Source organism: Saimiri boliviensis, chromosome 17 (genome assembly GCF_048565385.1).
Source record: "Saimiri boliviensis isolate mSaiBol1 chromosome 17, mSaiBol1.pri, whole genome shotgun sequence".
In the NCBI taxonomy this organism is placed as follows: domain Eukaryota; kingdom Metazoa; phylum Chordata; class Mammalia; order Primates; family Cebidae; genus Saimiri; species Saimiri boliviensis.
Window position 1 is genome coordinate 17,999,328 of NC_133465.1, and position 24,051 is coordinate 18,023,378.

General features: G+C 52.3%; 1 protein-coding gene across 8 annotated transcripts in view; it reads left to right on the plus strand.

The window, feature by feature from the left end:
* The window catches only part of NT5M (5',3'-nucleotidase, mitochondrial), a 36,608-nt gene extending 13,002 nt beyond the window's left edge, over positions 1 to 23,606 (plus strand). The window contains exons 4-6 of one of the 8 annotated variants that reach the window (XR_012514557.1): positions 12,005 to 12,137; positions 17,016 to 17,896; positions 21,437 to 23,606. Coding sequence is in view for 6 of the 8 variants with exons in the window: in XM_074388286.1 (XP_074244387.1) it covers positions 8,762 to 8,854; positions 12,005 to 12,137; positions 13,932 to 14,074 (369 nt within the window). In the remaining 2 variants the exon portion in view is untranslated. Of the gene's footprint in view, positions 1 to 8,761; positions 8,855 to 9,362; positions 10,940 to 12,004; positions 12,138 to 13,931; positions 14,765 to 17,015 lie in introns of those variants that run through there. The other 7 variants (XR_005581414.2, XM_074388286.1, XM_074388287.1 and 4 more) reach the window with 7 other exon arrangements.
* The last annotated feature ends 445 nt before the right edge of the window (positions 23,607 to 24,051 follow it).

A 24,051-nucleotide genomic window follows, 5' to 3' on the forward strand; every position in this document is an offset into this window, starting at 1 on the left:
CCGGGTCTGCCTGTCACGAGCCTGTGCCCACGGCCTGTATGTTCCCCGGCAGGTAGCTAGCGTTCACTCACTGGGGAGGGTTTGGAAACAGTGCAGATTTAAGGGGAAGGGGATGTCAGTTAGGACCCTAGTCCCAGCAACATCAACAGCCTCTGGCTAACTTGAACAAAGGCAGGACCAATTAGAAGGATGTTGCTTTGCTTAGGGAATCAAAGGGAAGCCTGAGGAAGCAGGCCTGAGACCACAGGGGCAGAGCTCACAGACTCTCCAGCGAAGAGTCCAAGATGCTTGAACCCCCTTTCTCCATCCTCGGGTTTCATTGCCCAAGATTCATAGTCCCAAGAGAGGGAGGCCCATCAGTTGAGCTTGGGTCCCACATCTAGCCCTGGGTGCCCTGATGGACTGTCCTAAAAGGTCACGGCTGGTGGTAGAGGCGTGACTTTCCAGAGGAGTTGAGGTACTGTTGCCAGAAGAAGGGGCACACTGACAGTGGATGTCCTGATAGAATTAAATGAAAGAGCAAAGGCAACAAGAATCCATGTCTGCAGTCCAGCCACCTGGAGAGAGATGCTGTTAGCACTTTGATCTGTTTCTAGCTTTTTTTTGGCAGGGGCAGGGTCTCACTATGTCGCTCAGGCTGGAGTGCAGTGGCGCCATCTCAACTCACTGCAACATCTGCCTCCCATGTTCAAGCAATTCTCCTGCCTCAGCCTCCTGAGTAGATGGGATTACAGGTGCATGCCACCATGCCCAGCTAATTTTTTTATTTTTAATAGAAATGGGTTTCATCACGTTAGTGAGTCTTGAGCTCCTGACCTTGTGATCTACCCACTTGGCCTCCCAGAGTGCTGGGATCACAGGTGTGAGCCACCACACCCAGCCACATCTGATTTTATTTTTAATGTTATTATAAACTTTTTTGTTTAATTGCAGTTTCCAAATGTATACAAATGGTTTTTTAATTTTAATTTTTAATTTTTGTGGGTATATAGTATGTGTGTCTATTTATGAGGTATATTAGATATTTTGATACAGGCATGCAATGTGTAACAAACACATCAGGGCAGATGGGGTATCCGTTACCTCAAATATTCAATCCTTTGTGTTACAGGCAATCCAGTTATGTTCTTAGTTATTTTAAAATGAATAACTTTTTTTTTTTTTTTAAGATGGAGTCTTGCTCTGTAGCTCAGGCTGGAGTGCAGTGGTGTGATCTCTGCTCACTGCAACCTCTACCTCCTGGGTTCCAGAGATTCTTCTGCCTCAGCCTCCCAAGTAGCTGGAACTACAGGCACAGGCCACCACTCCTGGCTAATTTTTGTATTTTTAGTAGAGATGGGTTTTCGCCATGTTGGCCAGGCTGGTCTCGAACCTTTTTTTTTTTTCTCTCTTTGAATAACTTTATTTTGGAGGAGTTCCATAAGCATTAGGAACATACATAAAATGACACATCACTGTGGACAATGAAAAAAACCAGCATTTGATAATTTCCAGCTTTTTAAGTTAAAAAAAAATGATTCAGTTACAACAAAACAAAAGTTTAGATATTTTAGCAAGAATCACCTTGCAGGACCATAATCACGTTTAAGCCACTGACTTATTATTAATGGAAAAAATTCACACTGCATCTAGTTACTAAAGTATTTCTAAGCATAATCACGGCTGATTGAATGCAATGTGATATATATACCAAAATTCATATGGATGTCACACAGTGACAGCATTGTACAAGTAACATTAATGACCTCCAACAAACATATTTTAAATTAGACTCGTCAAGCTAAAAGGAATGTTGGAGCCAACAGAAATGTAGTGGAATTCAGATTGTCTATTAAGACTTGAAACTATACATTAGAATGACGGATCACCTGGCCTCAGGTGATCCACCTGCCTTGGCCTCCCAAGGTGCTGGGATTACAGACGTGAGCCACCTCGACCAGCCATGAACAGCTAAATTATTTTTTGACCATAGTCACCCTGTTATGCTAGCAAATACTAGGTCTTACTCATTCTATTTTTTTGTACCCATTAACCCTCTCTACTCCCCCCCAGATACTCCTCCACTCACCTTCGCAGCCTCTGGTACCATCCTCCTGTGCTCTATCTCCATGAGTTCAATCGTTTTAATTTTTAGCTCCCATAGTGAGAACATGTGACATTCTTTCTGTGCCTGGCTTATTTCGCTTAACATAATAATGACCTCCAGTGCCGTCTGCGTCGTTACCAGTGGCAGGCTCTCATGCTCTTTATGGCTGAATAGTTCTCGACTGTGCGTATTTACCACATTTTAAAAATCCAGTCATCTGTTGATGTACACTGAGGTTGCTTCCAAATCTTGGCGGTTGTGAATAGTGCTGCAGTAAACGTGGGAATGCAGATATCTTTTCCATACACCATTTTCCTTTTTTTTGGTAGTGGGGGGTAGGATCTATAACTAGGAGTGGGATTGCTGGATTGTAAGGTATCTCTATTTTCAGAGGATAGAGGAACCTCCGTTACGTTCCCACCAAGAGCGTACAAGGGTTTCCTTTTCTTCTTCTCTCCAGCATTTGTTCCTGCCTGACTTTTGGATAAAAGCCGTTTTGACCGGGGTGAGATGATATACCTCCTTGTAGTTTTATTTGTATTTCTCTGAGGATCAGCGAGGTCGAGCACCTTTTTATACACCTGTTTGTCATTTGCATGTCTTTCGTTTTCTTTTGTTGTGACAGGGTCTCGCTCTGTAGCCCAGGCTGGAGTGCAGTGGTGTGAACATAGCTCACTGTAGCCTCAACCTCCTGGGCTGAAGCTATCTTTCTACCTCAGCCTCCTGAGTAGCTGCGACTTACTGGGTGTGTGCCACCAAGCCTGACTAATTTTTTTTTTTTTTTGAGACAGCGTTTTGCTCTGTCTCCCAGACTGGTGTGTAAGTGGTGGAATCACGGCTCATTGCAGCCTTGACTTCCCAGCCTCAGTCAATCCTCCCAAATAGCTCCCAAATAGCTGGGACTACAAGTGCGTGCCACCACGCCTGGCTAATTTTTGTGTTTTTTTATAGAGACGAGGTCTCAGTATGTAGCCCATACTTGGACTACATACATAGTCTTGGACTACATACATACTTGGACTACATACATAGTCTTGGACTCCGGGGCCCAAGCAATCTGCCCGCCTCAGCCTCCCAAGGTGCTGGGATTATAGGCGTGAGCCACCACACCTGGCTATCATGTGTCTTCTTTAGAGAAATGTCTGTTTAGATCTTTTGCTCGTTTTAAAATCAGATTATTAGATTTTTTTCCTCTTGAGTTGTCTGAGCTCCTTATTATTCTGGTTATTAATCCCCTGTCAGATGGATAGTTTGCAAATACTTCCTCCCATTCTGTGGGCTGTCTCTTCACTTTGTTGGTTGTACCCTTTGCTGTGGAGACGGTTTTTCACTGGATGTGATCCCGTCTGTCTGAGTTTGCTTTGGTTGCCTGTGCTTTTGGGGTACTACTCAAGAAATATTCGTCGAGATCAGTGTCCTGGAGAGTTTCCCCAATGTTTTCTTTTTAATTATTTTATTTTATTATTATTTTGAGATGGAGTTTCGCTCTTTGTTACCCAGGCTGGAGTGCAATGGCGCAATCTCGGCTCACCGCAACCTCCGCCTCCTGGGTTCAGGCAATTCTCCTGCCTCAGCCTCCTGAGTAGCTGGGATTACAGGCACGCGCCACCATGCCCAGCTGATTTTTTGTATTTTTAGTAGAGACGGGGTTTCACCATGTTGACCAGGATGGTCTCGATCTCTTGACCTCGTGATCCACCCGCCTCGGCCTCCCAAAGTGCTGGGATTATAGGCATGAGCCACCACGCCCAGCCTTATTTTATTTTATTTTTGAGAAGAAGTCTCACTCTGTCGCCCAGGCTGGAGTGCAATGGTGCGATCTCAGTTCACTGCAACCTCTGCCCCACGAGGTTCAAGTGATTCTCCTGCCTCAGCCTCCTACGTAGCTGGGATTACAGGCACCTGCCACCTCGCCTGGCTAATTTTTGTTCTTTTAGTAGAGACAGGGTTTCACCATCTTGCCCAGGCTGGTCTTGAACTTCTGACGTCATGATCCACCTGCCTCGGCCTCTCAAAGTGCTTAGATTACAGGTGTGAGCCACCGCGCCTGGCTTCCCCAATGTTTTCTTTTAGTAGATTTTGTATATGTCTAGAGAGAGGGGTCTAGTTTAATTCTTTTGCATATGGATATCCAGTTTTCCAGTGCCATTTATTAAAGAGACTGTCTTTGTCCCAATGTATGTTCTTGACACCTTTGTCAAAAATGAGTTCACAGTAGATATTAAAGAGACTGTCTTTAATATCTATCATTAAATATCTGCCATTTATTAAAGAGACTGTCTTTGTCCCAATGTATGTTCTTGGCACCTTTGTCAAAAGTGAGTTCACGGATTTATCTGTGTGTTTTGTGCAGTGGTGCCATTTTGGCTCACTGCAACCTCCACCTCCTGGGTTCAAGCAATTCTCCTGTCTCAGCCTCTGGAATAGCTGGACTACAGGCGTGTGCCACCACACACAGCTAATTTTTGTATTTTTAGTAGAGATGAGGTTTCACTATGTTAGCCAAGCTGATCTCAAACTCCTGACCTCAGACAATCTGCCTGGCTCAGCTTCCCAAAGAGCTGGGATTACAGGCATGAGCCACCATGCCTGGCCTGGTTCTGTATTCTTATCCACTGATCTGTATGTCTGTTTTTAGGCCAGTAACATATCATTTGGGATACTGTAGCTCTATAGCATAATTTAAAGTCAGGTAATGTGATTTTTCCAGTTTTGTTCCTTTTGCTTAGGATAGCTCTGGGTATTCTGGAACTTTTGTGATTCTATATAAATTTTAGGGTTTTTTTCCTATTTCTATGAAGAATGTCATTGGCATTTTAATAGGGATTGAATTAAATCTGTAAATTGCTTTGAGTAGTATGAACTTTTTTTTTTTTTAAGACAGAGTCTTGCTGTGTTGCCAGGTGCCAGGCTAGAGTTCAGTGGCAAGATCTTGGCTCACTGTAACCTCCGCCTGCCAGGTTCAGGCAATTCTCCTGCCTCAGCCTCCCGAGTGACTGGGACTACAGGCGTGTGCCACCACGCCCAGCTAAGTTTTGTATTTTAGTAGAGATAAGATTTCACCTTGTTGGCAAGGATGGTCTCGATCTCTTAACCTTGTGATCTGCCCACCTCGGCCTCCCAAAGTGCTGGGATTACAGGCGTGAGCCACTGTGCCTGGCCAGCGTGAACATTTTAACTATATTTATGCTTCGAATCCATGGACATGGAATGAATATCTTTCCTCTTTTTGTATCTTCAATTTCTTGTATCAATGTTTTCTAGGTTTCATTGTAGAGCTCTTTCACTTGGGTTAATTACTAGATATTTTATTTTATTTGTAGCTATTTTAAATGAGATTCCTTTCTTAATTTTTTTTCAGGTTGTTCACTGTTGGCATATAGAAGTGCTACTGATTTTTGTATACTGATTTGGTATCCTGCAACTTTGCTGACTTTATCTGTTCTAGTAGTTTTTTGGTGGAGTCTTTAGGTTTTTCCAAATATAAGATCATGTCATCTTCAAACAAGGATAATTTGACTCCTTCCTTTCTAATTTGGATGCCCTTTATTTCTCTTGTCTGATTGCTCTAGCTAGGACTTCCAGTACTATGCTGAATAACAGTGGTGACAGTGGGCATTCTTGTCATGTTCCTGATCTTAGAGGAAAGGCTTTCAGTTTTTCCCCATCCAGTATGATACTAGCCATATATAGGTCTGCCATATATGGCTTTTATTAGGTTATGTTCCTTCCATACCCAGTTTTTTGAGGGTTTTTATCATGAAAGGCTATTGAATTTTATCAAATACTTTTTCAGCATCAATTGAACTGATCATATGGTTTTTGTCCTTCATTCTGTTGATACATCACATTAATTGCTTTGCATTTGCTGAACTATCCTTGCATCCCTGGGATAAGTCCCAAATGGTCATGTGGAATGATCTTTTTAATATGTTGTTGAATTCGATTTGCTAATATTTTGTTGAGGATTTTTGCATCAATATTTATCGGGGATATTGACCTATAGTTTTCTTTCTTTCTTTTTTTTTGATGTGTTTTTGTCTGGTTTTGGTATCATGGTAACACTGGGCTCATAGAATGAGTTCGGAAGTATTCCTTCTGTCTACTTCTGAATAGTTTGAGTAGGATTGGTATTGGTTCTTTAAATGTTTGGTAGAATTCAGCAGTGAAGCCATTGGGGTCCTGGCCTTTTCTTTGCTGGGAGACGTTTTTTATGGCTTCAGTTTTTGTTACTTGCTATCGGTCTGTTTGTTTTGGATTTCTCTATGGTTCAGTCTTGGTAGATTGCACATGCCTAGGTGTCCGTTTCTTCTAGATTTTCTAAGGTATTGGCATGTAGTTGCTCATAGTAGCCACTAACGATCCTTTATAACTCTGTAATATCAGTTGTAACGTCTCCTTTGTCAACTCTGATTTTATTTATTTGGGTCATCTCTCTTTTTTTCTTAATTAGTCTGGCTAAAGATTTGTCATTTTGTTTACCTTTCCAAAAAACCAACTTTTTGTTTCTTTTCACAAAACCAATCTTTTGTATTTTTTGTTCATTTCATATTCATTTATTTTGCTCTGCTCTTTTTTTTTTTTTTTTTTTTTGAGACAGTTTTGCTTTTGTTGCCCAGGCTGGAGTGCAATGGTGCTCACTGCAACTTTCGCCTCTTGGGTTCAAACGATTGTCCTGCCTCAGCCTCCCGAGTAGCTGGGATTACAGGCATGTGCCACTACACCCAGCTAATTTGGTATTTTTAGTAGAGACGGGGTTTCTCCATGTTGGTCAGGCTGGTCTTGAACTCCTGACCTCAGGTGATCTGCTCTCCTTGGCATCCCAAAGTGTTGGGATTACAGGCATGAGCCACCATTCCTGACTATTTCTTTTCTTCTACTAATTTTGAGTTTCATTTGCTCTTTTTTTTTTTTTTTTTTTGAGACAAGAGTCTTACCCTGTTGCCCAGGCTGGAGTGCAGTGGTGCAATCTCAGCTCACTGCAACCTCTGCCTCCCAGGTTCAAGCAGTTCTTCTGCCTTAGCCCCTTGAGTAGCTAGGATTATAGGCGTATGCCACCATGTCCAGGTAAGTTCTGTATTTTTAGTAGAGACAGGGTTTCACCATGTTGGCCAGGCTGGGTCTCGAACTCATGACCTTGTGATCTGCCTGCCTCGGCCTCCCAAAGTGCTGGGATTACAGGTGTGAGCCACTGCACCTGGCCTGCTCTTGCTTTTCTATTTCTTTAGGGTGCATCATTATGTTGTTTACTTGAAGTTTTTCCTCTTTTTAAAATTTTTTTTGAAAAAAATTAGACCCCCACAAAAGCGTTTTCTTCTCTTCTGATGTGGCATGCTTCGTCCTGCTTCTGCTACACTCCATAGGTGTTGGTATGTTGTGCTTCCATTATCATGTGTTTCAAGAAATGTTTCAAATTTCCTTAATTGCTTCATTGACCCACGTCATTCAGGAGCATATTGTTTAATGTTTCTGTGTTTGTGTAGTTTCCAAAATTCCTCTTGTTATTGATTTCTGGTTTTATTTCGAAAATACATGTGATTTTTGTATATTGACCTTCTATTCTGTTACTTTGGCAAATTAATAGTTCTAGTTTCTCTAGGTAGATGATCTCGGGCTATTAAAGTTTAGTTATAATAATTACATTTATTTAGTATATCTTGTGTCAGGTATTGCTTCAGGTGTCCTCGGAGTTTTTACTTGATCATACCAGCAACACTGCGAGGAAACTGACCTGACAGTGGAAGTCACTGGCTTGCCTGGGTCCCCAGCTCATATGTATCAGAAGCACAGGGGGAAAAGGAGGGGCTTAAGGCCTAATTTTGAGGCTAAGACAAAAAAGCTAGGATCCTTTTTCTGAGGATTTTCTGGGTGCCAGGTGCAGTACTGAGACTTTGATGCACAGTTTTCTACTGAATCCCCACAGGCACCCACGAGGTGGGTGCTGGTCTCATCCCTGTGTCACTGCACAGGAACCAGGCAGCCTGCTGAGGGAGACAGTCGCTTGAAAAGCTGGTGGTATCTTTGAGCAGTGGCCACACAAGTGCTCATGGCCAGGCTCCAGGAGGCTCCGGGGGGTCCCCAGGCCTTTTTCTATTTTTACTTCCTACCATATGTGTGTGTGTGTGTGTGTGTGTGTGTGTGTGTGTATATATATATATATATATATATATATATTTTTTTTTTTTTAAATGGAGTTTCACTCTTGTTACCCAGTCTGGAGTGCAATGGCACAGTCTCACTGCAACCTCCGCTTCCTGGGTTCAAGCGATTCTCCTGCTTCAGCCTCCCAAGTAACTGGCATTACAGGTGTCTGCCACCACACCCGGCTACTGTTTTTGTATTTTTTTTTTTTTTTTTTGAGACGGAGTTTCACTCTTGTTACCCAGGCTGGAGTGCAATGGCACGATCTTGGCTCACCGCAACCTCCGCCTCCTGGGTTCAGGCAATTCTCCTGCCTCAGCCTCCTGAGTAGCTGGGATTACAGGTACGCGCTACCATGCCCAGTTAATTTTTTTTTTTTTTTGTATTTTTTTTTTTAGTAGAGACAGGGTTTCACCTTGTTGACCAGGATGGTCTCGATCTCCTGACCTCGTGATCCACCCACCTCAGCCTCCCAAAGTGCTGGGATTACAGGCTTGAGCCACCGCGCCCGGCTTGTTTTTGTATTTTTAATAGACGTGGGGTTTCATCATGTTGACCAGGCTGATCTCAAACTCCCAACCTCAGGTGATCTACCTGCCTTGGCTTCCCAAAGTGCTGGGATTACAGGCATGAGCCACAGTGTTTGGCATCATTTATGAAATTTAACCCTGGCCAGGCATGGTGAAACCTCGTCTCTACTAAATACAAAAAACAGCCAGGCGTGGTGTGTGCACCTGTGATCCCAGCTTCTTGGGAGGCTGAGGCAAGAGAATTGCGTGAACCTGGGAGGTGGAGGTTGCAGTGAGCTGAGATTCCAGCCTGGAGGACAGAGCAAGACTGTTTCGGAAAAAAAAAATTAACCCCAAATGGGTTAAATACATATAAATACATATACACATATAAAAGCTAAAAATACAAAACTTCTGTTCTTCAAAAGATCCTGTTCAGAAAATGAAAAGGCAAATCACAGATCATAAAAAAATTTGCAAAATGCATTGTCTGATAAAGGACTGGTTTCTAGAAGACATAAAGAACTCTCACAACTCAATACAAACGGCCCACTTTGTTTTGCCACTTGTGTGACCGCTGGCGAGTGACGGACCCTCTCTGAGCCTCAGTTTCTTCATCTGTACAGGATCTAGTCACCACTGTCATGGCGTGTCATCCTCCCATGCAAACCCTTTCTGCAGAGCAGCTCCGCGTGTTGTCTGCAGGTTGGCAAGACATGGCGTGTCATCCTCCCATGCAAACCCTTTCTGCAGAGCAGCTCCGCGTGTTGTCTGCAGGTTTCCAAGATAAAACACGGAAACGGGTGTGTGTGACTGGAAGCGTTCATAGCAATTTGACAGCGCTGCAGTGTTCAGGCACGTGATTTGATTTCACATCTTACAAAAGCGTGGGTCATAATGCAGTGGAAATTAAAAAAAACAAAACCTGACCCTTCTCTTCCCACACCCCCAGATTTTCTGTGTTCCAGCCACACTCCAGGGTTTTCCCCATTCCTCAAACGCCTGAACACCCGCCTGCCTTAGAACATCAGCGTCTGTGGTTCCCTCTGCCTGGAGTGTTCCTGCGGACCTACGGAGAGCTGGCCACCTTGTCAGTCGGGTCCAGAGCTGATGCCACCCTCTCCATGAGGCCTCCCTGCGTGGCTGAAGCTCTGTGCTGACTGCAGAGCCTTTGTCTGCCAGTTGGGGTTGTCTGTGGCCCATGGGCCTCCTCCTGCTTTGTGCGCTCTGTGGGTCTCCTGTTCACCGTTGTCTCTCTGGTTCCTGGAACTGTACCTCATGCAATATTGGCTAAATGACTGCATGAGAAAGGCACCTGCCACCACGCCTGGCTAGGTTTTTTTGTATTTTTTTGCATTTTTAGTAGAGAGGGGGTTGCACCATGTTGACCAGGCTGGTCTCAAACTCCTGACCTGGAAGGTTGCCGTGAGGTTTAGATACGATGACGGATACTTCGTGCCTGTAGAGTAGGTCTGCTAAAAACGTTAGCCTCAGGCTCCTACCCCCTATCCAGCCCACACAAGCAGTTTACAGTCGAGTGGGGCAGATATGAAGTAAGTTACAGAGATGTACAGCTCCGATTGTGACATTGCTAGGAAGGACGGAGTGGGAAGGCTCAGGGAAGGCTGAGAGGATGACAGCTTTAGAAGGATAGGTGCTCTGGGCTAGGAGAAGGGCCCTGTGTGCACGTGTGTGTGCGTGTGCACGTGTGTGTGTGCATGTGTGCACGCAGGTGTGTCTGCTGTGCATGTGTGCACACAGGCGTCCATGAAGGAATGTTCCAGTCAGAGGAAACGGCACATGTGAGGCTCTGAGCAGGAAAAAGCATAACCGTCAAGCAGTGAGAGGAGGTTGTTGTGGGTGGGTGAGGTAAGCGAGGTGGCCACAGAGCAAGGTGACGCTGGGACTGCCACAGGGCTCGAGCCAGCCTGCTTTGCAGACCCAGCCTGTTCTCATGTCCTGTGTGCTGGCTGGTTGCAGAGGGTCATGTGGTGTCTGCCTTTGTGAAGTGGGACTCCTGAAGCGACTTGCAAGTGGCAGAAAGCCAGCCCAAGGCACGCGTGTCCCATCCCCTTGTCATACACTGCGGAAAACGGAGTCCCTGAGAGGGCACGGACCTGCCCAGGCTCTGCCCCAGGGTGGCGGCCGAGGCACTGAGCTCCCTTCGCAGACAGGGCCACTCAGTGTGAGTTTCTGTTTGTTTATGCAGGAACCAGAGGAGCTTTGGGGAAAAGTGCCTCCAGTCCTGCCCCTCCTCTGCTGGCCGTCTGCTGCTGGTTAACATCTGTAGTTGTAACAGGGTCTGTGAGTTAAGGCGTTGGTTGCCAATGTCAGAAATCACCCAGGGTGTTGGAATCTGGGTGGCTGGAGAGACAGCCTGGAGCTGGGCAGGGCTCAGTCAGGGTGCCTGGGCCCCACGGGCCAGAGCAGGGGCTGGGCTTAGGCGACGCTGCACTGGGGTGGTGAGAGCAGTTGGGACCTGCTACCCTGCAGGAAAACGTCAGTTTCCCCAGGGAATTGAGGAAAGGGGAAAGGATGCCCAGAGCCCACCAGCGGCAAGAGGGTACTGGTGGCTGGCCAGGCCCCGTCTGCTGCCCGCCCCGGGGGAGCGCCAGCACCCCAGCTTGCTGTCCGTCAGCCCAGACATCCCCTGCCCCATTTTCATTAGCGCCTGGAACGAGCTGTGTGCTAGGGGTGCCCCTGGGGTCAGCTTGCCTGTCCTGAAGAAAGCCTTCTTGGGCAGCCTGTGGCTTCTTTGTGGGCCTGTGGGTGTTATGTAACTCATTAAGAGGGCCTTGACAACTGTCACCTGGCTGTAGGCTCCCTGAGCGCAGGAACTGCTTTTTGTCTTGGTTGTCTTTGTTCAGTGCCTAACAGAGCGCACTGCCAGCATGCAGGTGGGGCAGGAGGCGGCAGTGGCCCAGCTGGCGGCGGGGGTGGCAGACGTGGCCGCCCTCTGCTCCCTGCACACTGTGGTGCTGCGCAGTGGTCGCTGGCGTATTAGGAGCAGGCCTGGGTTTGCTGTGACTGCTGCTTTCCAGCTTCCGGGGTGTGGACCAGCCACGCGTGCTCCCCGAGTGCCGGCGGCCTGGGCTGGAGGGCTGGACTCTTCCCAGCACTGACTGCCCAGCACTGGGCCTTGGCGTCAGGCCCTGTCCCTCCCTGCCCGTTAGCTGAGGTCTAGGCTGACCCCTGCCCTGGCTCTTGGTCGACTCCCAGTTCTGATGTCACTTTCTTCTCACCCCCCGCCCCGCCTGCTGGCGTCCAGTATGCCTGGGTGGAGAAGCACCTCGGCCCTGACTTTCTGGAGCAGATTGTGCTGACCAGAGACAAGACCGTGGTCTCTGCTGACCTTCTCATAGACGACCGGCCGGACATCACAGGCAAGTGGCCTGCCGCAGGTGAGGAGCACGTGGGGAGGGCCCTTGCCTTGGCCCCGGTCTCGGGGCAGTGATCGCTCCGTCGCCTCCTGCCTCTACCTGCCCCTCTGAGTTACCAGCTGTTTGCCAGGCACGGAGCTCCTCCCCTCCGTGTGGGCTGTGGCTTGGTGCTCCTGGGAGCTGGGAGGAGTGGGTGCTGGCCTCAGGGTTAGCTTGAGGGGTGGCCTTGGGGGAGTCCCTTCAGCTCCAAAGCCTTTACTTCCTCATGTAACACGGGGACTCAATTCTGGTTTCCAAAGGTTTGTTTTTAGCAACAAAACCCCTTTTTCCCCCAAAAGCAATGTGGACTAATGTAATGAATGACAGGAGGGCGGATCCGAGCTCCTGCGGGGAAGGTGGGCTGGGACAGAAGACCCCCCCCCAAAAAAATCAAACAAGCCAGTCAATGTCGAACTGCGTAGAAAGGAGAGGGAGGCCGGTGGCATGGCGACTCACACCTGTAATCCCGGCACTTTGGGAGGCTGATGCGGGAGGATGGCTTGAGCCCAGGAATTTGAACCCCCACTGGCCAACATAGCGAGACCCTGTCTCTACTGAAGATGCAACAGTTATCTGGGCGGGATGTTCATGCTTGTAGTCCCAGCTACTCCAGGGGCTGAAGTGGGAGGATTGTTTGAGCCCACGAGTTGGAGACCAGCCTTGGCAACTGGTGAGACTCCTGTCCCTACAAAAACACACACAAAAAGTTAACCGGTCCTGGTGGCGCATGCCTGTGGTCCCTGCTACTCTGGTGGCTGAGAGGGGAGAATCACCTGAGCTGGGGAGGTAGAGGCTGCAGCAAGCTGTGATTGCACCACTGCACTCCAGTCTGGGTGACACAGTACGACCCTGTCTCAAAAAAAAAACCAAAACAAAACAGGAGAGGGGAAGCTTACTGGTTTACCTAATCGAAAACGGGTTAGGAGAGCTTCGGCCGCCGAATCTAGGCGTTGAAACTGCCGTGAGCATTGTTTCTCTGCCTCACGGCTCTGCCCTGGCCTGGCTCTCCAGCATCCCAGGCAGCCGTCTCCTCCTGGAAGCCATCAGTAGTTTCAGGTTACAGCCTAGTCTTTTGGACACCCCAGTGGGAAAATACCTTCTAGTTTTTCCCTGATGGTTTTGGAACTGGCTTGGGAAACATGCCACCTCCGTCACTTCGTCCAGAGGGTGGACTCCACGAGTGTATCTGCCCCACCCTCCCCAGTCTCGGGGGCTCCCGGGAGAGCCAGGGCAGACAGTGGCCTGTGGGGGCCCATGACCTTCAGGGCCCAGAGGCCGGCTTGGCCTCCATCTCCAGCCACAGGGAGCTGGGGCAGGTGCATAACCAAAGGGGTGGCGTCCCACAAGCAGCACCAGTGTGGACACGAGGGCATGAGGCCTGGGGAGGCTGCAGGGCCTGTGGTCAGTGGCTGGGGAGCTGCAGAGCTGGTGCCACTTGGCCTTCCCACAGCAGGCCAGCAGGATGGCGGGGCACGGAGAGGGAAGTCGGGGGAGCACCGGGCGGCATGAACCAGCACGTGTCCCTCAGCAGCGCTGGTGGTGATGGCGGCCCGCAGTCAGTCCCTGTCCACCGAGCGCTGGCTGCGCGTGCTGAGGCCTCCGTGCCGCATCTCACGCCATCCTCACACCCCCTGCGAGGCAGGCGCGTGCACTCACCACTACAGAGGAAACAAGTTTCGGCAAGGCCAGAGGCCTGCCTGGATACCCAGGTTTCCGCCCTCGGCAGCCGTGCCCCAGGTCTCCGCGGCTGAGCTGATGCCACTTTCCCACCCACAGGGGCTGAGCCAACCCCCAGCTGGGAGCATGTCCTCTTCACTGCCTGTCACAACCGGCACCTGCAGCTGCAGCCCCCCCGCCGCAGGCTGCACTCGTGGGCAGACGATTGGAAGGCCATTCTGGACAGCAAGCGGCCCCACTGAGCTGAGCTGGACTGTGCTTCGTGGGGCTCCCGGCTGGGGGCCTGTGGGGCCAGTGCGCTGGCCTGGGGGTCCCTCCCAGACTCCCAGGGCCCATGACCTCCTGCTGCATGTCTCTTCCTTTCTCCAGCCCTGCCAGGCCTTAACCTGATCTCGGGGCAGGGCTGGGCCCTCCGGGCCCTTGGACACAGACACATGGTCCCAGGCCATTGAGCCTGACCTCAGGCAGCAGGCTGCAAGCTGCCAGGAGCCGGGGGGCTCAGGACGGGGAGGGGTTGAGGCCACTGTTCAGGGGGCTGGTGGCCCTCTCCACTCCCTAGCAAGTTCTCTGAGGCAGAGCGGGGGTTCCCTTTTCCTGGGTCTGCAGCCATCAGCAAGGAGGGCCAAGAACCTGGCGACCAAGGTGCTTCCAGGTGGGAACGAGCCCCTCATGGTCTCAGCCATGGCACTCCTTATTCCAGCGGCCCTGCCCCGCCTGCTCGCCCCACACGACCTGCTGTGTATTCAGCAAACACTCATTAGGTGACAGCGGCCACCAGGCTCTGTGCTGGGGGACAATACTGGCCCTGGCCTCAACCAGCTCAGAGGTTTCTAGCACCTCTGTCCCCAGGGCCCTGCTCAGGGCCCAGCAGAGAGTCAGTAGGCTTGAACGTGTGTTGAGTGCATGAAAAATAAATGCTGTTCACGTGTGTAGCTCGAGGCTTTGGTCTGCCCCCAGGTCCTCTGGCATCTGCCCTCCTGGGGACCCAGCTTCAAGTCTTGTGTCTGGGGGGTTCCACAGCACTGAAGACAGGCAGAGGAAGGCATGACTTCAGCCCCTGCCTCGCAGGCTGGGCCCTAGCGGGGGTCCCCTCCGGTGGGTGAGGCTTAGGAGATAGGCCCCGTGCCTCCTTCCCGCACCTGCCCCAGTGCCCAGAGCTGGGTCCCCCATCCTCTGCTCTTCTCCCAAGGCCAAGTTTCTGTGGGATTGCAGGAGCCCTGGGGGGAAGGCTGGTGTCAGAGCCTCAGCTTCTGTTCCTTTTCACCCACTGGGGAGTGACGGTTTGAACCAGGCATGTCCCCGCTGCCCTTTGGGGAGGTTTGGGGGCTGCTTTCTGTCCTTACGCCCTTCCCTTACTGTTCTGGCCACACTCCTATCATGGCCCTTGAAGGGAACAGGGGTTTCCCACACCCCTAACCCACCCCAGCTCTGGGCCTTACTGGCAGGCCCTTCTGCCTTAACGTGACAGAGATGCTTTGGGCGGCCCTGGAGACAGGGCCAGATAGGAGAGAAGACAAGGGAAGGTGCCCATGGCTCAACGCTGGCTGAGCTTTTGGATGTTCCTGTCCTTACAGTCTCAGGAGCTTGGGCTCCGTCACCCAGCTTAGAGAGGGAGGACCCCTCCAGATGCCATCACCCCAGCTTAGGGAGGGAGGACCCCTCCAGACGCCATCACCCCAGCTTAGAGAGGGAGGACCCCTCCAGACACATCACCCAGCTTAGAGAGGGAGGACCCCTCCAGACACATCACCCAGCTTAGAGAGGGAGGACTCCTCCAGACACATCACCCCAGCTTAGAGAGGGAGGACTCCTCCAGGGCTCCATCACCCAGCTTAGAGAGGGAGGACTCCTCCAGGCTCCATCACCCAGCTTAGAGAGGGAGGACTCCTCCAGGCGCCATCACCCCAGCTTAGGGAGGGAGGACTCCTCCAGACACATCACCCAGCTTAGAGAGGGAGGACTCCTCCAGACACATCACCCAGCTTAGGGAGGGAGGACTCCTCCAGATACATCACCCCAGCTTAGAGAGGGAGGACTCCTCCAGGCGCCATCAACCCAACTTAGAGAGGGAGGACTCCTCCAGGGCTCCATCACCCCAGCTTAGGGAGGGAGGACCCCTCCAGACACATCACCCAGCTTAGAGAGGGAGGACTCCTCCAGGGCTCCATCACCCCAGCTTAGAGAGGGAGGACTCCTCCAGACACATCACCCCAGCTTAGAGAGGGAGGACTCCTCCAGGCGCCATCACCCCAGCTTAGGGAGGGAGGACTCCTCCAGGGCTCCATCACCCCAGATTAGGGAGGAAGGACTCCTCTAGGCTTGGCCAAAGGTAGATCTCCATGGTACCCCCACCCCCAACCCACTGAACTGACATTTTTCTTTAGGATGAAGGGGAGAGGCTGGACCAGGAATATATTTGGGGTTGCATCACGTGATCTCAAACCACCTGGTCCAGGCAGGGTGGTGGCTGGAGGAGTCCTGGCCGTCTTGCCACATGGCTCTGGAAGGAAGGGTGACCTGGGGTGCTGGCTCCCCAGCTGCTCCTGAGCCCCCTGACTCTTCCTGCTGTCTGAGGCCTCACCCAGGGGGCCCTGAAAGTCCCTCCTCTTGAGGGGCCAGGAGAATGTGTGACATGTAGCTCCCTTCCTGTCCCCGGGGGACCTGTCCACCTGCTGCACGCCCTCTGTCCTGAGAGGGACTGCCCCACCAAGAGATTCAGAAGACACGAGTCACAGGGACCCTCCCGGGCCAGCCACACCCTGAAAACATCGTGACTATAACTTGGGGTGCAGAAAGCAGCTTGGCTTGTTCCCATCCTGGGGGCCCTTCTGCTGAGGACAGAAGCTCAATCCTCTGTGGGTTTTCTCAGCCTCGTCTGGGTTTCTCCCTCCCTCCTCCTGCCCAGGCAGAACCCCGGCCTGGGGGCTGACTTGGTGTGGGGGTGTGGGTCAGGTTGCTGAGAGCGGTGTTCACGGACCCCTAGGGAGCTGCGGAGGGGCCCTGAGGCCTTCTGTCCACAGAGGGGAGCAGGGCCTGGCGGGGCCCCACTCGGGGTCGCTCCCTCCTGCCCCTTGCTGTGTGCCCCCGACCAGGGGATCTTCGTTGAGTTTAGAGCAGGGCCGGGCAGTCTCTGCCCGCTCCTAACCAAGCGTTCGCAAGAATAATATGCTCTGATTCTTTCAGGAGATGGACTCTTCCGAAACCTTTTCTTTTGGACTGATAATTGCCATCAGTTTTAAAGGCCAGCTGAGGAACTCCATTTTCCAAATTGCCGCATTTGCTCTCAGCTATCATCAGTCACCCGAGGTGGGCAGCTGCTTCAGCCGCGTAATTTATTTAAAGAAGAAAAGTCATTGCAAGGGCAAAACTCCTTCAGAACATGGCCCCACCTGATGGATGCCTCAAAGCAACTTGCTGTGATGGTGACAGGTGCTTCAAGGGCCTGCCGAGGCACTGCCAGGCGGCAGGAGGAGGCCCCGAGGGCTTCGGGTCCCAGCACGGTACCCCAGGTGGAAAAGAGCGGCAAGCCCCTGGCTGAGGCCTCTGCAGAGGCCCAGGGCTGGGGGAGCTTGCCGAGGTGAAAATGGGAAGCAGGCGTGGATGAGCGAGGTGCCATCTGCACCCAGATGCTCAGCCGGCCGCTGAGTCCTCATTGCACTCAGAAGGGAAGGGCACCCACCACAGCTGATGACCTTGGCCAGGACCCCAAGTTCATGATCGTGTCAGCATTCTCCTGATTGAGGCCGGGTGTGGTGGCTCACGCCTGTAATCCCAGCACTTTGGGAGGCCAAGGCAGATGGATCAGTTATGGTCAGGAGTTTGAGACTAGCCTGCCCAACACAGTGAAACCCCGTCTCTTCTAAAAACACAAAAATTAGCTGGGCGTGGTGGCAGGCGCCTGTAATCCAAGCTACTCGAGTGGCCTGAGGCAGGAGACTTGCTTGAACCTGGGAGGCGGAGGTTGCAGTGAGCCGAGATTGGGGCACTGCACTCCAGCCTGAGCGACAGAGCAAGACTCCCATCTCAAAGGAAAAAAAAAAACACGTTTCCTGATTGAAATGAAGGTAATTTTCTTGGAAACTTGGGAAGCATGTGTTTTGCATCAGAACCAGTTTGTGAACCCCAGAAAAGAAAATCCACCCCTGATAGGAGAGCTAGGCCTGGTTCTGCCCCGTGGCATGTCAGCTCTGTCCCTCCCTTGCCCACAGGGCTGGCCTCTCAGTGGCTTAGCTCTCGGTGGAAGTTGTGATTCATTTGAAAATGTTGGAAAGATTCAGAGCTCTAGGACCAGAGCCCCTGGAAGAGGCAACATCCCCCAGCTGGAGAGGGCGCTGGGGGAGCAGGTGTGTGGAGCAGGCAGGAGTCCCCGCCGCACGCTCGGCTGCGTGGGGAATGTGACCCTGCTTCTCCGTCCTGCCAGAGGGTGGAGGCATCTGACTCCCCACCTGCTCTTTAGCACTGGGGCCTCCAGCAGCGGTGCCTCGTCCTTGTCCCCAGGCTCGTCCCCCTTGGCCCTTCATCCCTGTCTGTGCAGGGCGCCCTCCTGTCCCTTGGGAGGGGCCGCTGCTGCCCGGCCTTGCCCCCACCCAGCTCCCTCGCTGCTTCCCCGCTGCAGCCCCTAACTGGCTTAGGTGAGGTCCTTGATGTCCTGCCGGCCCCACCTCTCCCTGGCCCCCTTCCAGGTTCCAGAATTCCACTTGTGTGTGTCAGAAATGCAGCTCAAACCCGCCCATGCGCAAAGCTTGTGGGCCTGGGAGGCCCAGGGCATGCTTATCCCCAGGGGTCACACAGGCTGACCAGGGCTTCCTCTGCCTTCTCATCCTTCCTGTTCTCTTTCTGCTTCCCGGCCTGTGGACCCTCCCAGGAGGGGTGGATCAGCTGGTACAACATGCCCATGCTCCGAGCGAGCAGCCAGGATCCGGCCCACAGTGGTGGCAGATGATGGTGCAGAAAGGGCTCAGAAATAGCGAGGGGTGGCGGTGGTGGCAAACCCGGCAGCAGAGCCTGTGACTAGTGCAGTGATGCCTCACAGCCAGGCTTGGGGCAGGCGGCCTGGTCTGAAGTCGCTGTAAGCAGAACAGCCTTTACACCGGGACCTGCAGGTGTATAACAGAGCGGGGCCCAGGCCGGGGATGATCCATGTGGCAGGGGTTGTGGTCCAGCCTTGGCCGTTGCCCTGGGTGACAGGCGTGGGAGCAGTGTCACCAGATGAAGTTTACTTCCAGCGTCTGGGTCTAAATCCCCAAATGCGCACATGGGCCAGACGTGTGGCCTGCTTGCCGCAGGCGACAGAGGCTGCTGTGCGGTATCCCGGCAGGGCCTGCTCTGCGTCCCGTGCACCGAGGGGGCCCCAGCAGCACTTTCCAGCCCACGGGTTCCATCGCATGCTCTTCTTACATGGGCTGCTGGGGGTGTCACGGGGGTCACATGGCTGTAAAATGTGTCCTCATGCCAGGCACGGTGGCTCACACCTATAATCTCAGCACTTTGGGAGGCTGAGGTGGGTGGGTCGCAAGGTCAGGAGTTCGTGATCAGCTTGGCCAACTTGGTGAAACCCCGTCTCTACTAAAAATACAAAAAATTAGCCAGGTGTGGTGGCAGGCACCTGTAATCCCAGCTGCTTACATGGGAGGCTGAGGCAGAGAATTGCTTGAACCCGGGAGGCGGAGGTTGCAGCGAGCTGTGATGGTGCTGTTGCACTCCAGCCTGGGTGACAGAGCAAGAATCTGTCCCAAAAAAAAAAAAAAAAAAAAGTGTCTTCATTCACTGGGGGCTCCAATGCTGAGGGAGGCCTGGGGCAGCCCAGCCGGGCAGGGAAGCTTGGCAGTCGGAGCGGCAGCCCAGGGTGGAGGAAGGGTGACCGCCCCCCCAACTCCCTTCCCCTCCCTTCCCAACCTGCCCGCCGTAGACCTCTGTGCTCTGCGTCTGTGCCTGGGCCTCGGTGGGGATGTTTTTTAAATGCAAAATGGACATTTTAAGGGCATCTCTTTCAGAGCGCCTGGCATATAGACATGGTTCAAAAGATGGCAGCCGGGATGCGGATGGAGTCCTCCCAGCTGGCCTCAGCTTCAGGGCAGAAAGACCGGGGGGTTTCTTCAGTTTTCTGGGTCAGGGTTCCCCATTCGTTGGGGCCCGATCCAGCATCACTACAACGATAGCTGTTTCTTTAGAGCTTACTGTGTCCCGCCCCTGTGATCAGCACATTTCACGGCCACGGAGCCACCCTCTGGAGTGAACCATCTCTGCGTGGCCAGGCCTGCTGGGGCCGCCCTAGGTGGTAGCTGTGCTGGGTTGTGCTTGTAGCCTTCTGGCACCGTCCTCTGGCCTGGCATTCTCTAGGGGCCCAGGTGTTCCTGGGTAAAGCAGGGCCCCAGTTGGGAGCTGGGCTTCCACCTGAAGGGGGTTCCAGGCTCAGCTTGCAGCAAGACCACAGGACAGGCAGAAAGGGTCAGGCCAAAGCAGGCCAATTCTTAGAGGCCAGAGGGGCAGGTCCAGCCACTGAGATGGCCTCAGTTGCCAGCCTTGGGACAGGGGAGGGTGAAGAGGGGATGGGAGTGAATTAATCTTCTACCACGTGACTGGCCTGGCGCTTACATATGCAATCGAGACAGCACTTTGTAGACAGCTCCCGTGGCCCCAATTTTCTTCCCTGCACTCCTGCCAGTCAGGCCAGGTGACGACCCCACCACCCCTTGGGAAGGTAGGGCAGGTGCTATCCAGGACAGGAAGTCCATGGGGTAGGGAGGAAGCTGACCTGGGGTAAGGTCCCACTAGACTGAAATCTGCCTCTGGTCCTGGATGGGAGGAGAGCCTTGGAAGGGCCACGCTGTTGGAGGATGAGCCAGGGCCCTGGGAAGTGACCCCCATTTGTCTTGGTTCAGTAGTAGGTGTTTGTGTTGGGGGGTATGAGCAAGAGAACAGGAACCCCACAGAAACCCTGGCTGATGAGGGGCTGCTTCTGCGTGGCATGAGAGAGGCTGAGCAGGTGAGCCTGGCCCCTGCTCTCCCTCGGCCTGGAAAGGAAAAACTCAGGGGATCCTAAGTGCTCATGGAGGAACCATGGCCAAGAACTCCGGTGGGCAACTGCCTGCTTGGTGACGTGAGCTGGGGCTGAGGGTTGCAGGGGCCATGCAGTTTGGGGGCAGATGGGAGCTGCGGCCAGACCTGGGGCTCAGAGCACCCGTGGAGCCAGACAGGACTTCACTGGCAGGCCCCTCGCTGCTCCCAAATTTTGTCTCCCAAGATTTTAGTCTCTACTAAAAATACAAAAATTAGCCAGGCATGGTGGTGCGCACCTGTAATCCCAGCTACTCAGGAGGCTGAGGCAGGAGAATCGCTTGAACCCGGGAGGGGGAGGCCGCAGTGAGCCAAGACGGCACCATTGCACTCCAGCCTGGGCCACAGAGCAAGACTGTCTTAAAAAAAAAAAATTAAAAAAAGAGAAAGGGTTGAAGGAAATAGGGTCATTTATTCCAGAATGTTGCTTCTTGATTGGGGAAACTGACTTCCTCTGTAGAGCGGTGGGAATGAGAGGGGGGAAGGGCCCCGTCCCTATGTGCTCTTCCTGTCCTCCTGGGCCAGCTCTTCTTCCCCTTCCCCTCCAGGCTGCTGTGGACAAGCGCCTGATAGGCCCAGGGCTCCAGTGAGGACCCATGAGCAGCCTCCCCGGGTAAGGGGCTCAGCCTTGACCAGCAGAAACGTTGTCTCCAGCCATAAACTGCAAGCACCCACCACCAGAAAGACCTCAAGGAGGCCAGAAGAGGAAAGCTGCTGCTTCCAAGCCAGGGCTCTGCAGGGTGCAGCCGGGCAGTGTGGTTTGCTGCCTTCCTTCCCTTCACCTGTAACTGTCATTTCTCCCCATGCTATCTCTTCCCACCTCCCCACCTCCCTGTCCCTCCCCCATTTCCCCCCAACAGACCCCAGTGTGTAGTGCTCCCCTCCCCGTGTCCATGTGTTCTCATTGTTCAACACCCGCCTATGAGTGAGAACATGCGGTGTTTGATTTTCTGCTCTTGTGTCAGTTTGCTGAGAATGATGGTTTCCAGGTTCATCCATGTCCCTACAAAGGACACGAACTCATCATTTTTGATGGCTGCGTAATATTCCATGGTGTATATGTACCACATTTTCCCTATCCAGTCTATCATCGATGAGCATTTGGGTTGGTTCCAGGTCTTTGCTATTGTAAACTGTGCTGCAATGAACATTCGTGTGCATGTGTCCTTATAGTTGAACGATTTATAATCCTTTGGATATATACCCAGTAATGGGATTGCTGGGTCAAATGGGATTTCTATTTTTAGGTCATTGAGGAATCGCCACACTGTCTTCCACAATAGTTGAATTAATTGACACTCCCACCAACAGTGTAAAAGAGTTCCTATTTCTCCACATCCTCTCCAGCATCTGTTGTTTCCAGATTTTTTAATGATCACCATTCTAACTGGTGTGAGATGGTATCTCAATGTGGTTTTGATTTGCATTTCTCTAATGACCAGTGATGATGAGCATTTTTTCCTATGTTTGTTGGCCTCCTGTATGTCTTCTTTTGTAAAGTGTCTGTTCATATCCTTCGCCCATAGGCAAGGACTTCATGACCAAAACGCCAAAAGCAATGGCAACAAAAGCCAAAATAGACAAATGGGACCTAATCAAACTCCACAGCTTCTGCACGGCAAAAGAAACAGTCAGTAGAGTGAATCGGCAACCAACGGAATGGGAAAACATTTTTGCAGTCTATGCATCTGACAAGGGGCTGATATCCAGAATTTACAAAGAACTAAAACGGATCTCACCTGCTTTTCTGCTGACGCTTGGCAGTTTTGGCTCTGGAGAGTGATCAGGAAGTGGTGTGGGGCTGCAGTTCACACAAATGGCCACTGGATGGCACCAGAGGACCAGCTCTAGATGCTCGGGTCCTCACTGCTTCCCTGGAGGGGCCTCTCTTGGAGCTTGCAGTCACCACCCCACCACACCCGCCCCGTGTTCTGGTCCCACGAGGGTGCTCCTAATGACCAGCATCTCCTCCTGACCCCAGGCACGTTGAAGCTCCTGTCGGCAGGCCCTGGGGACCTCCACCACTTGGTTGGCGGAGGGGTAAGATGAATTGCCTAAGCTGTGACTTCATCTGAAAGAGCAAAGTGTTGTGGGCATTCCGGGCTCCAGAGACAGTCTGGGGGCTGGCTGGGGTCTTGCACGGGCCTGGCTAGGAGAAAGTCAGGTGCTGAAAGACATCCGTGCGTTCTTGTTCTCATGGGAGCGTCCATCTGCTGTGGGCCCCTCCCATGGTGCCAACACTGGGCGCCCATACACATCAGAGGTTGCAAACTGGCAGCCCTCAGAAGCGCCTTGGTGGCCCACCGTATTTTTTGATGCTACTTTTATGTCCTCTACTGCAAGCCCTCAGGAGCCGGGCACAGACAGCTGGGCTGCTTGGGCAGTAACTAAACATCCTGCCCCAGGCTCCAGTCCCCCGGCCCTCTGGGACCCAGCCCTGGTCACAGGTTTGTCACCTCCTGGCCCCCTGTGACGTTTGAATCCCTGACCTCTGCCTAAACACGGCAGATGATGGTTTTCCCCCACAGTCCCACACCTGGCCTTGCCCTGTCCTTCCTGCCTCCCCCACCTCCAGACTGAATCTTTTCCTCCGCTCCCCACTTATTTGAAGCCTGTTCTTCCTTGAAGGCCCTGCCCACCTCTTCCTTCCTCCAAAGGGTCCCAGACGCTCCAGCCCCCGCCGCCCCTGCCTTGCCCCCTCCGTCCCACCCTCCTCCCTCTTCCCTCCACCCTCCCTCTCCCCCTCCCCCTCCCTCCCTCCCCTCACTTTCCCTCCTCCCTCCCCCCTCCCCTTCCTCCCCCCCTCCCCCTTCCCTTCCCTCTTTCCCCCTCCCCTCTTCCTCCCCCCACCCCCTAGCCCCCACTTCGCCCGTGGTTTCTCTCTTTTGTCCCTGCAGCACTCACTGCCTAAACCACTAACTGCAAACAGAGAGACGCTAGGGGAGGAGTTGAGTCCTAGGGCGGCGGAGAGAGAGAAACGGGGGATCCCACATGTATTAAACAGATGCCGGACGCCCCATGAATCCTCCCGGCGAGGATGAAGTAAGGTCTAAATAGGCTTTTTCTTTTTTTGAGACAGAGTCTCACTTTGTTGCCCAGGCTGGAGTGCAGTGGCACAATCTTGGCTCACTGCAAGCTCCGCCCCTCAGGTTCAAGCGATTCC